Source organism: Dermacentor andersoni, chromosome 7 (assembly GCF_023375885.2).
Source record: "Dermacentor andersoni chromosome 7, qqDerAnde1_hic_scaffold, whole genome shotgun sequence".
Lineage (NCBI taxonomy): Eukaryota > Metazoa > Arthropoda > Arachnida > Ixodida > Ixodidae > Dermacentor > Dermacentor andersoni.
The window spans coordinates 56,540,943-56,558,599 of record NC_092820.1 but is presented as its reverse complement, the minus strand read 5'-3'; the positions used below and the strand labels follow the sequence as shown (position 1 = coordinate 56,558,599).

At 45.1% G+C, this 17,657-nt stretch overlaps 1 protein-coding gene and 2 non-coding genes across 3 annotated transcripts; 2 read left to right on the top strand and 1 right to left on the bottom strand.

The window, feature by feature from the left end:
• Window positions 1-230: 230 nt before the first annotated feature.
• TRNAS-UGA (transfer RNA serine (anticodon UGA)) lies at window positions 231-303 on the bottom strand. Its single transcript has one exon. It is a non-coding gene; the product is annotated as a tRNA-Ser (tRNA).
• A 585-nt stretch (window positions 304-888) lies between these two features.
• On the top strand, window positions 889-961 carry TRNAS-UGA (transfer RNA serine (anticodon UGA)). Its single transcript has one exon. It is a non-coding gene; the product is annotated as a tRNA-Ser (tRNA).
• Window positions 962-4,213: 3,252 nt separating this feature from the next.
• Window positions 4,214-7,161, top strand: LOC126534422 (5-hydroxytryptamine receptor 1-like). Its single transcript, XM_050181700.3, has one exon. It carries the CDS (start codon window positions 4,457-4,459, stop codon window positions 5,264-5,266), a length of 810 nt encoding a protein of 269 aa, XP_050037657.1. The 5' UTR covers window positions 4,214-4,456; the 3' UTR covers window positions 5,267-7,161.
• The last annotated feature ends 10,496 nt before the right edge of the window (window positions 7,162-17,657 follow it).

Genomic DNA, 17,657 nt, shown 5'->3' with positions numbered 1-17,657 from the left:
AAAACGCATTATTACATCTATCACAGCTCTACCACCTCATTGTGTGTCATTCCTCAGGGAATAAACGAGAAGAGAGGGGGTTAACCGAGGGTCCCGATTTTTATTAGTCATATCATGAGAAGCCAACAAACACTGACACCAAGGACAACATAGGGGAAATTGCTTGTGTTTAATAAATGAAATAAAGAAACCATAAATGAATGGAAATTAAAGTGGATGAAAAAACAACTTGCCGCAGGTGGGAACCGAACCCACAACCTTCGCATTTCACGTGCGATGCTCTACCAATTGAGCTACCGCGGCGTTGTTTCCCCATCCACTTTCTTGGGTATTTATGTGTCCTAGTAGAACCCTGGGAGTGTTAGCCAGCGCCATCACTCACATACCTTGGCGGCTGACGTGGAACGTCTTTCTTGCCGCAGGCGTCACGAGAACGTGATCGTTTTCGGTGAAGGCAACTGGTCAATAAACCCACACATGCTACCTGAAGGCATCAATGTTGCCGGATTCGAGACCCTCGTTATGTAATAAACGAGAAGAGAGGGGGTTAACCGAGGGTCCCGATTTTTATTAGTCATATCATGAGAAGCCAACAAACACTGACACCAAGGACAACATAGGGGAAATTACTTGTGTTTAATAAATGAAATAAAGAAACCATAAATGAATGGAAATTAAAGTGGATGAAAAAACAACTTGCCGCAGGTGGGAACCGAACCCACAACCTTCGCATTTGCCTTCACCGAAAAAGATCACGTTCTCGTGACGCCTGCGGCAAGAAAGACGTTCCACGTCAGCCGCCAAGGTATGTGAGTGATGACGCTGGCTAACACTCCCAGGGTTCTACTAGGACACATAAATACCCAAGAAAGTGGATGGGGAAACAGCGCCGCGGTAGCTCAATTGGTAGAGCATCGCACGTGAAATGCGAAGGTTGTGGGTTCGGTTCCCACCTGCGGCAAGTTGTTTTTTCATCCACTTTAATTTCCATTCATTTATGGTTTCTTTATTTCATTTATTAAACACAAGTAATTTCCCCTATGTTGTCCTTGGTGTCAGTGTTTGTTGGCTTCTCATGATATTCCTCAGGGAATGACACACAAAGCGCGAGCTCCGAATAACATATTAACAGTTCAGTCGTTGACTGCTTTTCGAAATAGATTTGTTCAGAATATTTATTCTTTACTTCTCATGCCATAAAAATTCGTCCTTATATTAAACGGTGTTTTTCTTTTCTTTGTGATGGTATGATGCCATGTTTTTGATGTGTGAAAAAGACGCTGGAAGGCAACATGGTGACTTGAACATTATCTTATTTTATCGTCTCTTTTTCTCTTTCTACAACATTATGCTAACGTGGCATCACATTTGCATCAAGTTCCACGTGTAGTTCAACGAATGAGATAATTTTGTTGCAGCTATATCTCCTTTGTACGCGTAATAGGATAGTTAGTGGAGATAAAAACGTACTTAGATTGAACAAACTGTGGTTCACGGTGGCTGTGATAATACATGGCAATGCAACCTTTCCTCTAGAAATCCCGCAGTGCTTAATACGCGAGTAAGAACATGTAAGAAGAGTAAGAAGAGTAAAAAGCATTCACGAATGCTGAAGAACTGTTCAGTGCGGGCAAAAATGCTACGAAAACTTTGCCTGAAAAATTGCTTGCCGCCTCGGTCCCATCTGTACGACGAGGAGTAACGCTTCATTCACGCTGCAAAAGCGCTCCGCAGTAAACTTGTGCTATGCTGCAGGGTACCTGCAAAGGTCGGTTTCACAAGAAGGCAAGTATTTCATCTTCGCCATCCGACAGGCAACGACTCCGAGGGTGGCGGTGAAGTGAGAAAAACACGTCGAGGGTGGAGGGACCTCTCATTAAGACTATTCAATTAACGTTCCCCGGGAACCACTCCGCTGTCCTGTTGCGCTGCGGGGTGCGTGGAACACCGCGCGAATAAAAGACACAATTGGCGCTGAGCTGCACAAGCAGACTGGCCGAGAGAATAATAGCGCTCTCATCCGAATGAGAAGAAGACCAGGAAGGCGATGTCAGGCACGGCCGCCGATCACGATACAGGATTCTTCGGCTTGTGGGCGTCTCTTTTGTCCTCCGCCTGTTTTCCTCGCCGTCTTTGTACCCCGTCCGAACGCAGTTCGTTGCGCGAGTACATTGGGGCTCGAGCTCGTGAAGGGAACAGCTGTATATGTGTTTATGAGAGCGCTGCATGTTCAGGAAACGTAAGGCAGCACAGGCATTGTTTCGAGCGGATCACGCAGCCTCCAAAACCGTCTCGCCGTTCAGGTGGACGTGACCGGACACGCAGAATGGAAGCTTATGCAACGTGGGGAAGCGCGTAGCTCAAGGTGTTGTCTGCAGTAAATGACACCGTTTGTTTCAACGAAACGAGCTTTCTCGTGGCGTGGAGTCTTCCTGTTTCAGCCACAATGCTATCCAGTAGAGGGAAGCTGACACGTTGGCGACGACAATGCGCGCTGGACTTGTTTTCACCATGCAGCGCAATTCGGCTTGCGCCGTAGTCAGCACCCCAAGTAATGCTGGAGCGAGAGGCTGGTGCCAAAAAGGACGGACATTGCTGTGCGGATGACTTGGTCTCCGCAGTCTCGGAGTATATATATTTCATCTGGCAAATTTTGCAATGTGGCCTGCTTGGTTATGTAGAGGAACTGATATAGAAAATTGAGGTGCTCTATGGGAAAGGGGGTTTAAATGGGAGACGAAAATAATGCGCGTATATGCGCTTTCTTGAAGCTCGCGTTTCAACATAACGTGAGGGAAGCCTTATGCGGTTCTTTCACCAAACATGCCGTTTTCACTTACACAACCTCCGAGCTCCACACAAAGTTATAAAGAATGCCATTTTATAACGTTTTAGAATGGTACAAGTGAATAAGTAATGTACATAATTGGAATACAAAGAAGTATATATTTGAATCTGTTTGAGGCAAAAAACTGCCACAACAACTTTAATTTTTTAACAAAGCATTCTGTCGTTAGAAAGGGCGTCCTTAGGAATAAGCGGCAACATTAATTCAATAGTCCGAGTGTGCCACAGCGCCTTAGCAATCACCTGAAAAGGCAAAATCAATATGATATAAACTTTTAACAACGCCATTTCACATGTCATGTGTGAGAAAGCTTTCTATAAAGATCATGTTCGTGGTACAAAAGTTCCAAATTTGCACTGCGTCAAACTATGGAAGTGGTCGCGAAACTATCCTTCTTTACCCAATGAATTGTATTAGCAACTTCTTCCATTTTGAATCGATGATATCGACAATGCTCAAAATTTTGTGCCTTCAAACGCAGTGACAGCTACTGATGGTGTAAGCATCTTCAGCACACTGAAAAGTCTACCAGACCAACACATACAAAACTAATCCTTTACAACTGTTCCGAAGTTGGATATGAAGTAGACTGTCCAATATAATTTTGATAAAATCATATATGCCAACAGTCTAAACATAAATGCTATAAATTATACTATAAAAAAGCATGCACTTCTATTAACATACCAGGAAGTAATCACTCCACACAATTTCATTTACACTAACAACACTCAACTCATATATGGATCTTCTCTAAGAAAGTCGGTTACCTGAGATGTAAGGCCTAACGTGAAATCCACAATGTAAAGCAGCATGGCGTGCAATTAAGTTATCTGATTGACTAAGGAATCAGCCTCGTGTATGTGAGACAAAAACCAGGAGAATGTTAACACTCTCTAGCAGGCAAAAATATTGCCACCATATCCATTGTTTCCATTGATCGGACGAGGCACTCAGAGATTTCGTTTGCGCGAATGATGCTCGAGCCAGACGCGGAATATTAAGAGCGGCTTTTAACATAGATTGCTTAGAATACATCACCAACATCATTTTCAATCTCTAAGACGTACTTCGGCTCTAACAAGCCACGTGTGTACTGTTTTGCTTATAGAGTAAATATTGGTGGTATAAACGGGTGCTCCAGAAGTGGGCAATAGGCGCTCGAGGAAGCCTTCATGTGCTTGCGTTCACACATTGTGCATGAAATGCAAAATTTTAAAGGTTGGAAACACTTGCTGTTTCATTCTTGCCTAAATAATTTTCCCGCCACAATAGAGTCTGCGGTGGCGAATGAAATTCAGCGTATACAAGATAGCAAATAATTGCAGATTAAGTATTATTTGTCATTGTTCTTGTGCAGATAACACCACTGGCCTTGGAGCGGCTGAAGTAGCACCGGTAGCAGCGGCACCTGCGGTGTCGTGCCACGTTACCACCACGCTGAGTGCTCTGGCATTGGCGGTGTGCCTAGGCGCGCTCATCGTCGCAACGGCAGTTGGCAACGCGCTCGTCTGCCTCTCCGTCTGCCTCGTGCGCCGCCTACGGCACCCGTCCAACCACCTCCTCGTCTCCCTGGCCGCCTCGGACCTGTGCGTTGCCCTGCTGGTCATGCCGCCAGCCTTGCACCTCGAGCTTACCGGTCATCGCTGGGACCTGGGCCGAGCGGCTTGCGATGCCTGGGTGTCCGTGGACGTAGCATCCTGCACCGCATCCATCCTAAACTTGTGCATGATATCTGTGGATCGCTACCTGGCAATCACTCGGCCATTGACTTACGGCGTACGAAGGACTGCCCGTAGAGCGTGGGCTTGCATCGGCGCTGTCTGGCTGCTGGCGGCGCTCATAAGCGTGCCACCGCTGCTCGTGCTGGGAAACGAACATGGAACACCTACCATGCCCACCTGCCTTGTATGCCAACATTTGGCGTACCAGCTGTACGCGACACTGGGGGCATTTTACATACCCCTCGTGGTCATGCTGTCCATGTACTGGAGAATTCATAGGGCTGCCAAAAGGGTCGTCGAGGCCGAACATAGGGCAAGACCAGGACCTCGCACAAGGAGCCTAAGGGTCGCCGTAAGGGAGCGCAAAGCTTCCATAACATTAGGAATTATCCTGACGGCTTTCACAGTGTGCTGGTTGCCCTTCTTCGCTTTGGCACTGGTTAGACCTCTCGGTGGGAAGCCCCTTCCAGAGCTGGCACACAGCCTTGCTCTTTGGCTTGGTTACACTAACTCAGCACTGAATCCAGTCATATACGTGACATTCCATCATGATTTCCGTCGGGCATTTCGTGACCTCTTGTGCTTGCGATGCGGCAGGCGAGTCAACGATAACGGTGCAATGGTTGGTGGAAGTGCGAACGGAGCAGGGCAGCTGCTCGGAAGAAGAAACAACAACCACCGCTCGTGGGCCTGACCCTGGTGGACGTCGCCTGGGGACATTCGAGTCTCCAGAGTCGACGTTGCTCGTGATCTAAACGAAATGGACAAGGATAATCAGCAGAAGAAGCAACAAAACCAAGCGAGCCACATCATATGTGATTCAAGCGCCTCGCCTATAGCCACTCTGTTTCCTTGACCGTTGCTGTGAAATGATGCTCCTGCGAATGTTCCCGTTTTTGAACTGAACAGCAAAGAATGGTGCAGCATTCGCGCGTGGCTTTAAGGTCCGCAAGCTGGTAGTCAAGTGTGTAGTTGTTGTAAATGGAATCCCTCGTGATGTTGCGGGAGCGAAGCGGATGGTTTTGTTCCACTGTTATAGGCAATTGAGCCTATTTATGTGCGACAAGCTGTCAAGATATCCCGAAAGTTTGGAGAGTGGCTTCTGCTAAGTGACGCTTTTGTGCTATGTTTTCTACGCCACAGTCTCATCAACACAACTTCTGGTTGATGCACCCCATGTGTTCTGTTAGGACTGTGGATTTTATTCTGCCTAAAACACTTTTGTATGTTACGAGCGTTTCAATGAGTCGTGACCTGCAGACGCAGCAGAGTACCAATCACCATGTTCAAGAATAAGTGGCGTTTTTCTGTATTAAGTGGTTTCCTTGCTGCTGGAATACTGTGTGCACCTCGGGGGAACTACAGAGACAGCGCATAATGTTACCTCACGCAACCTCCAGAAAGGCCGAGCTGCCGTGTTATTAATGAACTCGTGTATCTGGAGTTCTGAACGTGCAGTGAACTAAACTCAACGCGCTGAAGAATGCATGTGCCCAGTGAGGTACAGGTACTAACTGTGTTTTTGTTTTTACCATTGAATCCTGCTTGTTCAGCTGTCTTCGTCGTCCACCAAGAGCAGGAGTGTTCACAGTTACTACTTGTAATGTTGACTGGATATTGCACATGGTACGTTGTTTAGCAGTTTTAGCCTAAGTCTTGTTAAGCCAGCATGTTTAAAAGAGCTGTAACTTTCGCAGGTACGCGCGCTTTTGATTCAACAATCAAGCTGCTGAGACTATTCCTCGTTTCATTCGTAACTGTGAGACTCGACTTTCCACAGTTGCGATTCACCTTTGAAACAAGAACACCAAAACCTTTCCGCAGAAACTCACCAGCTTTCCATTTGCACGCACATCTATAACCGACGTTCAAACTTCAACTGCTTAACATCAAGGCCATGCGTGTGTTAGCGCAGAAGTTTTACAAGGTTGTCTTTATCGGTCCCGGTCTTTAAAACCACTTGGTTTTGTTATTAGGTTGTTTCGTGCGGACATTTAGTTACTGAATATAAGAAAATTCTTCGCTTTCCAGAGCCATCTGGCTTTTCCTATGACAGGACCTACGAGCAAAGGTGGTTTTTATTTTTCTGACAGGCTGTGCTAAAATAACTGAAACCTGCACTTCGAGCAGGCACTTGTCGGGTGGCCCGCGACTTGTGCAAACAGAGAGAGCCTAGGTTTGTGGACCCGATCCTCCAAGCTGAAAACAATAAAGTTGTTCAGCAGCATAGAGTGTTGGGCAAGTTGGTGCATCATGTAGTGTCGTTGAGCGGAAATACGGGCACGAGGAAACGGAGTCGGCAGCACAGACGCTTACTCTGCATGTGAAGCTGCAAATTTTCTTTTGCAGGAGCTCGCAAGGGAATGCACGGTGGAATCTACAATGGGTCTAACAAGCAAGTGCTGGTAGTATCGACTGCTATGCTTAGCAGCGTGTTGACTGGGTAATACAAGACGTCACTGAGGGTGCAATTATTCTAATAACTTTCAGAATGTGACATAATTTTTCATATATGAATGTGTTACGCCATACAATTTCTATTTTATTGAGAAACCCAAGACAATAAAGTACCATCAAATCCAGCAAAAACGGAGTGTATTTGTCGCAACTATGGTGTGAATAGAAAACACGAAACATTGTTGAATATTTCATATATTACTATTTGACAAAAACAGGAACAATACTTACAATATTGAGAACATAACTTACGTGAATTGCGCACATCAAGTCCATTAAGCCAAATAAATCATTTCAAACTTTACAGAGGCAGTAGTAAACAAACTGAGCTGATTCATTAAAATAATCATAATGACCTTTAGAAAGAAAGGAATACGCTTCGTAGATTACCGGTTTTGAATAATAGATAAGAATACAAATACCTTCAGACGAATAAGAGATATTTTTGAGGGCTTTGCAGTATGAACAGCATTGTTTACCTAGCTCTGCAGAGATTATTTAGATTGTTCTAAGTGAAGAAAAAACTGAGCAGTGCCATCGAAAAGCAATCTGATAGTAAGGCTATTGTGGTGGCCAAAGTTATTTGCTGAGGTAAACGTGGTATACAGATGTAAAGCTGACTGACTGAATAAACTTTATTGAAACCAGCAAGAGATGGTGGCTGGGCCTAGGCCTCCCACGTGGGGACATCGAGGTGTTGCCTCTTCGCCGCCTCACAGGCCTGCTGGGTCGCCCAGAGTTGGTCGTCAAGGTTGGGGCTACGCAGGGCAGCGTGCCATCTCGACGAGAGGGTCGTGGGGTTAGTGTCGGGGTATTGGTGTGTACAGTCCCAAAGCATGTGTGGAAGTGTGGCTGGCTGTGTCTTGCAGATATGGCACGTGGGATTGGGGTAAATGTCTGGGTAGATCTTGTTGTAAAGTTGTAACGAGGGGTAAGTATGGGTTTGTAGCAGGCGGAAAGTTGTAGCCTGCGCTTGGGATAGTTTGTTGTGTGGGCCGGGGAAGGTTCTACGCTCTAAGTAGAAGGACTTCACAAGATCATTGTAGCGTGTCAGGCGATCCCTACCGGTGGGGGCAGCCTCCCCTTCTCCTGCGCGGTTAACTAGGCCTCGCGCTAGGGAGTGGGTAACCTCGTTGAGGTTGGGGAGGTGCGGGTGGACGGTGCCTACATGAGCCGGGAACCAGACGAGTGTAACCTGATAATCGGTTGAGCGGGGCGCTTGTTGCAAGATGCGCAAGGCTTGGTGTGAAATACGGCTGTGACAAAAACATTTTTTAATACTACGAAGTGGCCAGACCATACTTACACAATGGGAAATAAAGCTTACGATAAAACAACGTTCTCGACATGTCATTCATTATAACCGGGTCCTAATTTTCGAAACGCAATCACCCGAATGCCTCTATCAGCGCTATAAAAGGGTATTTATTCATTCTACACTGTGAAAAACAACATCACATCGTTTTCGCATCCGCAAACTTTTGGAAGCCATAATATCTGACGGTTTCACGTGTCAAAATTTCTTGTTTGCGACGCTTTCTGAGAGCCGACTACGCGCGTAACGTGGCATAACCACTCATATTTTTACGTCCGACAAAAAATTCACAAATATAACTTTATAGACTCTTAGCAGGGATCGTATTTCTATTTAGAACATTAAACAGTTCGCTAGTTGTTGTGTTGCCGTGTAGTGAGATGGTGATTGAGATTACTGAACGAAATAGCTCGAAGTTGGGCTTAGCTTATGACATAAAACAAAAATATGAAATGTTTTTCTTGAAATGTAAAGCTTAAAATGGCAGCACTGAAAGTAGGATAATACTAACGTCTTACAACCTATTTTCTGCTTTCTTTTGTTGCAGGGTGGCAAAGTTCTTACTCTATGTTACTTCTCGATCTTAGTGAACATAAACATCAGTAAATGACAAACATTGTGCAGCAGTATGCACCTAGTATATTTTTTGTTTTTGCTTTCGGAGTTTACAAACTTAAATAAATATTTTCATCCATAGATAGGAGTGTGACATTGAAGTTCTGTACAATTATGCGTAAATAGTCTCCATGAGGAAACGAAGATTCATATGGTAAATTATATCACATTCAGCGCATGTACCAACACGCACTGTTGTACCTACCAAGTCGCACGTTTGACAACAGTTACACTAAATGCGTTCACCTGAAAGTATTGTATAATACGGCTGCGCAATGCTTTTGATGTTCCATTGCACTACACTATAAACTTATGGTTCAGTAGCACGTAATTGCTGTGCTATGTTATGATCTATTTATAAACCAAGTGGATGCACATAACCTATTCAACCACTCCTGAAACGGTCGAGCGAGGTATAAAGCTCGCATCAGATAACGACAGCTTCAAAAAATGCTGTCTCTGCAGTCGTACGCTAGAAATACAGAAACGCTAACATTCCTGTTCTTAATATGCAATGTTCAGCGGAGAGATGAGGTTTCGTACATCGCATTTTATACAACAATAGAACAACGACGGGAGCCATGTTCGTATTACGAAATGACCTCTGTATGATCGCCTTTCGAGGGTATTTGAATGATACCAAATTTAACTCATCGCGCAGATTACTAGACATTGTGCGGCTCTTTGTTGAACATTCTATGAAATGAAAACTTTAAATTTGCAATAAGCGATTACATTTTGTAAAGGTAAGATATGATCAGTTCCCATTGCCCTTTCCACGCGCAGAACTGGCCACAATATTTTTATTAAGACTGTCTTTAATTTTTGTTCAGTTCATGGGAACAGATAACATTGATGAATCTCTCAGAGGGAAAAACAATTTTCAGGTGTCACCGGTAGCAAAACACAACTCGAAATGTATTCTTCAGTTTTATGCATCACCCGCGAAGATGCTGCCACAAGCTGACAAACGCAAAGCCTCCATCGAAAACTGTACCCATGGGCGGGAAAACGCCAAAAAACATTACGAAAGCTACAAAAACATGGTGTAGAATATTGATACGGCGTGAAGAGAAAGTCATCGAGATCGTAAATGTAAGGTGACAATGAAGTGCGTCCGCATGGTGGGTCAGGAAATCAGGAGTGGTCATTGTCGTGAAAGGTTCTCACGTTCGGGATGGAGGGCACGAACAAACACAGGTAGGCGACACAGCATCACCATTTAAGGCATAAATATGGTAGTCGCAAGCCGCGCCCAAGGTTTGCAATAGATAGAGGAGAGCCTGAAATTCCCCACAGAAATACAGGTGGCGTTGTCTTTTATACGGACGACCATGTGTGTGAATGAGCCGTTCTTCGACTGGAGGATGGTGACACTGGGCAGCACAATCTAATCGCAGACGACAGTAGGTGGACGGTGTGAAATGGCATTATAGGCCAGGGCTTGGTCAAGTAGGCGAACGTAACCGGTAGAACATTGGCGACGGTGTATGATCAAAGCGGTCAATGGCATATGGTAGGGCGAGTTCGGCAACACCCGCAGAGTAGTTAACGGTGGCCGAATGCACCGACAGAACACAAAAGGCTAAGACGATTTCGTAAGCGCACTGCTCAAAGACACAAAGCACAACAGAAGTACGGCGGGCGGCTACCATTACACGGGTGGCACATTTCCCAGGGACAGCCTGAGTTCTACCATCGTTACATGGATGAGAGCGAGCTGCGCAAGAGTTAGGTTTTTCTTTCGGCGAATACAAAGTTTCTAGTTCATAACCCATATGTGTGCTCCTGTGTCAATATGTGCTATAACAGGTATACCGTCCATGTCCAGTTTGATGAGGTTGTAATGGTGAGGCAGTGTACGCAGAGGGCAGTCAAGGCAAGCTCACCACTTTGAGTTGTGTCCATTAGTTTTCGGAGAAGTGGCGGGAGTAAGAAATAGATGGAGAGCGACGAGGCAGAGTTGAGCGGGAAAGGCGTGGACGTGCCGAAAGGAGTCGGTTTGGTCGTGCGGGCCGAGATGCTGGGAGCAGTGTCTTCTTCGCTGTATGTCGGAGGCCGGGGACAACCAGGCAGGTGCCGGATATTTCTAAAGCTCGGTCAAGGCTGCTAGTTCCAGAAACAGCTACAATGGAGGAAAATTTCTCTAACGCGTCCGCAGAAAAAGCAGACAGGTCTGTTATCAGAAATGCGCCATTCTTCCAGGTTTTTATAACAAGGTCGAGTCTACAAGCTTTGTGATAGATCAGCTACGCCGGGTCAGCGGTATTCGGGTCTGAAAAGCGACTGGAGTGCGACATTGACCAATTATTGCCGTACGATGGCCTGGATGACAGATATTGTTGCGACGAAATCGCCTCGGGCGTGAATCTGGGTAGGAACTGGGGAGACACCTTCAATCTCCCGGTGAACAATGCGCACAATACTGTTGGGTACAAGCGGCAAGGGCGGTAGACGGAGGTCCTCTTAGGTAGAAGTTGCAACGGTGATAGGAAGGCGAGAAAAGGGATGAACAATGCGACGGCTTTTGGCTTCTTCCAAAAAGCGACATTCACCAATATTGCCCTGTACTGTCGAAGAGTTCTTCAATACTAGGAGAGCCAACGCGTCATCTGCGATTCCTTTGAGGTTGTGCGCGACATTTCCTCGGCAACCTTGCGACAAAGCGCAAGCACTTCCTGAACATATGTCACATATGACTCAGTGCAAGTCTGAAGTCTGCACTCAAGGAGTTTTTGCGTGGCATGCCGCCGGCCACCAGCCTTGCCAAACAAAACGAATTTTTTTGCAAAAGTTCCAGCTGGTGAGTTCCTCTTCCTGGGTCTCAGACCAGACCCATGCCGTTCCCACGAGGTAAGTTGTTAGGTTAGCGAGCATGGTGGTATGGTCTGGTCAGATTAGCGAACATGACTGTCTGGTGTTTTCCGGGATGTAAAGGTTTCTGGGTTGCGCGGTTGTTCCACAATGACGGTGGACGCTGGTGGCGACGTCTGCGAAGCATTCTCGCCTTCAGCTGATATGGCAGATGCAGCCTAGGAGACGTAAATCTGTCGTGCCTCCTGGACAGTTCGCAACCTCCACTAAAACTTTACGGGGAGAAGAGTGGTCTGAATATATATACTGGTATTCACAATGGTTTTTCTGGCATTCAAGATGGAAGACAGTCGCCCCAATATCAGCAAGCGTCTTTTTCGGTACTGTCCTCGCTTGTATTCTAGCAGTGCTTGGTAACAATATAAAGAAAAATAATCAAACTCCGAGTGCCACCTCAGCACCGTCAATATCGGTATGCTAAGATGAAAAGCTTTACTACATCACGGCGGAGCTGTGGAGATGTTTACATATTTTGTTTTGGCAGGGGTAAAAATGCACGAATTATTTCTTTCAGGTCCGAATTTCGATTTTAATGTAATCAAGTTGTACTCCGCAACCCCATTAAGAAAATATATTGAATAAAAATGAGCTCCAGAGCATTCCGTATAGATGGTCAACCAGCGAAGCTGAAACGTGTGGCCCCGGCATTTATCAGTGGGTTAATCCCGATGGTTCATTAAAGTACGGCTTGGTTGGCTGCCAGATCCTCGGTACGCCGTTGATGCTTGCGCTCGGCTGCACTAGCCTGTTCTTGTGCCCGAGATCGATGCCCGGAGCCGGAGAGAAACTGCAGCGCGCGCGCTCGGCTGCTGCGGAGAACAACGACGACCCCACTGGCGCAGCTAATCCAACACCACCTAGACAGCACAAGTCCTCTTCACTTCGATCCATGATGTCATGTTACCTGGCCTGACTGTCATATAATCCAATAGGAAAGCTCCCGAGTAGGCAACAATGATTTTGAGGTCGCCGCTTTCATCACGCCAGCCTTGTCTACAAAAATTTCGGTCGAGGTAGGGTGAGGACTTGGATCGGAGCAAACAGGTCTTGTGCTATCTAGGTGATGTTGGCTAATCGCTCGCCTCTCTTTCCTTTTATTCGCGCATGCGCATGGGGTGGCACCGGAGGATTTTCAGCGTACAGGCGGTCAACAGACGGACGGAGGGACGGACGAATCGGCTAACAGTTTCGCACTAAAAAAAGTTGACATTGACAAAGAACGTTTGATTGTATTCCTGAGCCATCTGTCGCAAATTCCGTATGCTTCGGGAACGTCATGCATGCATGTCCAAGCTTTGAGATTCAATTAAAATTCTGTGAGCGATGGTCGCGGCCTACTGATACATTGTTTCGGCCCTTCGCATTAGGCATAAAGGTCTAACCACTGCAACGCGGCAGTAGGAACGAGGTGCACAACCAAATGCCTGCGTCGGAGTTCGTACGGCGTCAGGGGGGACACAAAACGGCTTAACACCACCGTTTCTAAAGCGTGAGCGTGAATGCCCCCTTGTCGCGAAAATCCGGTTTCCGCGTCGGCGGCGATGTCTGCAGCGTACAAATTATCTCAAATGACGTGTTCCCATGCACGCTGGCTCTCTGCACGACGCAGACGTCTTACTGAAATAATTGAATTTCTTAATGTGAAATGCGTCACAAAATTCGTGGAGTTCGAATTGTACATAAGCTACAGACATGATAGCGCCTGACTGTCACTTGAATACACGAAAAAGACATAATTCTGTTACCCGGAAACTCAAACACACACCCCTTTTAACGCGATACGGTTTTCGAGCTCTCATTTCAGGCCTGTCGTAGTAGGCACGTCGCGGCCACCTCGGTTCCTCGCCGTGCCGTATAACAAGAACCGAAAAACTCGTCTTCGTCATGTTGCAGAACAACATTACGGCTACATAAACTGAAGCTGCTGGGATGAGTAAGAATTAGTCAGGGAACTTTGAATTCTATGCAGAAGCGTGCACTATTCTATCGCGTTCCGCTCTTACAGTGTCCTCCATTTTTTTTGTCTCTTTACTACTTGGAACTGCGGTCTCCATTTCGCAGGCTACTCTGTCACACTGCTCCGACTACAGAGGTCTGCAGGTGATTATGAAAGGGAGCTGAGTTTTACGTCCCGGTGAAACAAAGCGACTGCCCTGTAGTCCTGCCGACAAGATTTCCATGGGATTCATGCCACTGATTTCAACGAATAGCTGCTTGCTATTTAATGTGTCTTACTTTTTTCAAGAAACCGTTTCGCATACTCGCGCTTGTCTTAGAGCGCTGTTTTAGCCATTTGTATGTCGTATAAAGCTCAATTTTTTTGCGGAAGAGTGCCGGCACCAATCTAATCGACTGACCGGTGCATTTAGATAACTCGGCAGACGTAATGGGTACTCGTATTTCGCTTGAATTGCAATACATATGGATATGAAAACATCACATAACGTCGTCAAACACAAAATACGCCAATTTCGCTCATGTGAGCCTAATAGGATGTCCTTCATTGGAGCTGGTATGAGCGCCCTTCGCACACACCGAAAGGAAAAACGTGTGCATCACGTGCTGCTATAGAGACATATATCTCATTCTGCTTACTATTTTCACGCACACAGTTAACGTGTTAGTAAAGAGGACACCGAATAACATATTGCCTGTATAATCATTTGTTTCGGGAATCCGTAGGTTACTCGCGTAAACACCGACGCCAGTATTGTCACCATTGGCAGCTGAACGAGGTGGTTGTCAACGCTCATATATATAAGATACCCGCACTATTCCATTCTGGATTGGAGGCAAACAGTGCATCTCAGAAATCAAATAAGGAGTCAGGTTAAAATTATCCACAAACATTTGAACGTTTTTAGTCTGGTTTCATATAGAGTAGCGCCGGTGAGATTCGTCCAGAACAGTAAGATGAAGGTACCATAGACGCAATGAATGAAACGATAACTAGACTGACTTGAGAAGTGGAAATTAAAGTGGTAGGTGAGACACCAAGACAACCAGTAGGTAAGCTCCTCCAAATAACAAAAGGACCTAATAAAGAAACAACAAAGCATGAAAGTGTCCAAGTCAAGAGATCAGATAGGATTCGCTGAAATGTTAAAATTAATAAACAAGGAAGTAGTGGCATTTAAAATCATAACACGGCGCATATTAAGGAACTGGTAAAAAAGGACCGCAGAATGACATCAGTGAGCATAAATTTTTGTGTAGGACGAGGCACGATGTACGCAATGAAAGATAAGCAGGTTAATTTCATCAGCGAGATAGATAACATAGTAAAAGCAGAATTGAATGCTGTCCGCTACAGCACTCAAAGCAGCCACGCAACCTTCATTGAAAGTAGTAATGAGCAGGATGCAGCGGCTCCTTATATAACTAGCGATGAAGCTAGAATACACTTGCAAGACATGACCTGGGAAGAAGTGGCAGGACATGGTGCAATAGCTGTAGTTTTAATCAATGATAAAAAAAAACATTCTTCTTTAAAAGATCGCGGCTCCTTATATAAAATGCCTCACGAATCCAAGTGCACCAGAGAGCTGGAATAATGCCAAAATTACAATAATCATTTAAAAGGGAGAAAATAATGAATTGGAGAAATATAGGTATACTAGCTTGCTTGCGGCATTGTATAAAATATTCAATAAGATTTATTTATTTATCTATTTTCTGAAATTAGCCAAGAACAGCTTTACGCCTTAATATTGCAGCCCTTGTGTTACGCAAGTAACATACAACTTAAAACAAAACAGAGTATCTCTGACAACAGAGGTACAAATTGCAACAAAAACTGAATTATTAAAAGACAAGTTAGATAATGAGCGAATAGTAGAGCTGAGTATATCAAAATCATGACGACAATTGAGGAACAAGACGTCGGGTGAAGATTCAGCGGTCCCGGTGATATAGAGGTACGACGCTTCTCTTTTGAGGACCTGGCTATTACCCTGCCAGTACGGTGGTCGGAAGCCAAAAACATTGTCACGAGCCTTGTGCTTGCCCAAGTGTAGCAAGCGATATGAATGATACTGCAGGCCGTAATTAAAAGCCTGGGGCCTTGCAGGTGTCACAAAGCTTTTTAAAGCCGGCACGTTTGCTTCTCCACAACTCGGAATCAACTTCGGCGACTTCAGGAATAATGGCTGACGGTGAAGCTGAGAGCATGAAACCTTGTCTAGAGGACAGCAAGTATGATGATACAACATAATGAGCTAAGTTATGAAGAAGAGATCTGTGAAGATGCACCATCTTCTTTGCTCACGTATAAGAAAAAACGAGCAGAAGGCATTCCGCTTGTCTTTCGCTCAAGAAGTGAAGGTACTACATTTTGGCAAGTGAATCCAAACCCAGTGTTGACGGAAATAGTTTTCGATGCCAAAGAAATAGTACAGTCTTTTAGGACGAGCAGAGATGGAATTTTCCGTGTCAGCGCTGCTTCCTTAGCATCCAGAAAACGCCTTTTTGTGCTCTCGAGTGTAGGCGGCCTAGAAGTCAAGCCCTTGATCCCAGAGTCATACACACAAAACGGTGGGACAGTAAGGCATGTGCCTCTGCAGTACATGGACGAGCAACTCCTAGACTTCTTGAAATATGCATGACTTATATCGACACGCAGGACAGATAAAGTATTACCGCCAGGAAGATGGACCAGTAAAATTGTATCCACTTCAAACAGTAATTCTTACATCCAGAGACGATCGCCCTACTTCAGGAATAAGTTACTTAGGTTTCGCCAGTCATCCTGTCGAGGAATATCTAGGACATGCACTTCCTTGCAGTAATTGTCAGCAATTCGGGCCCAATCCTGGCAACACAAGAGCCGATGAAGCAGCACGACAAGCACACCTTTAAGATGATGCAGTTCCGCTTTCAATATCAAAGAATGAATTATACTGCATTATAAGGACGTCTTTCAATATGGTTAGAAATACGTGCTTTGAGCAGAATTCTAAGGGCTGGGATTTGTGTCATATTGATCCGTTTTCTGAATTCAAATTTTTATTGCCATTAGCAAGAAATATGGAAACGCTTATTCATCGAATAAGGCTAGGCACTGCCTACACAAAACATTTCTTACACAGAATTCGCCGTGCGGAAACCCCCGAATGTGATTTTGCATTTCTCAACGAAGTTATACATCACCTCCTTCAAGACTGCCTACATCACGACACATCAGGACGCCGCTTTAAATCAACCCTAGTTGCGTTATACCACAGACCTTTCAGTTTAAAAGAACTTTTGGGTCCTTAGCCAACAATGTCTTCGCCGAAGAGTGCTTTAAAAGCACTAAAGACTATTCTTGAAAACAGCAGCATTGTCGGCCGTTATAACATATTTATTGTACGTTTCACTTCAATGTCGCTGTATATATCTATGTCTGTATGGATTATGTTATGTTGACGGTTCTGTCGTGAATATATGTGATAATGCGTTTACATATAGACTGACCAATAGGCTGACTATAGACTGTGTTACTAGGCGACAGTATCATTTGTATTTTCGATACTTTTTCTACGGAAATGTGGAGTCATTTAACTTGTATATTGCACGTACCATGTGTTCCTTACGTCATTGTGTTACTGCCAAAACATTGCTTGAAAAGTGCTGATGCTTGTATGAAAAGGTTATTTGATATGTAATCTTGAACCCTGTATGCTGTAAGCTAGACCCATTCAAGAGGTAAAGAATAGCCAGCGACTTAAATTGTGTGTCAACATCTCCTTATATTATATCAACAAAAAGAGATCATGACGAAAGGTATTTTGTTGTGTTACAAGACGTGTTATAGCGTTAGAGGTGCAAGAGGAATTCAGGTAGA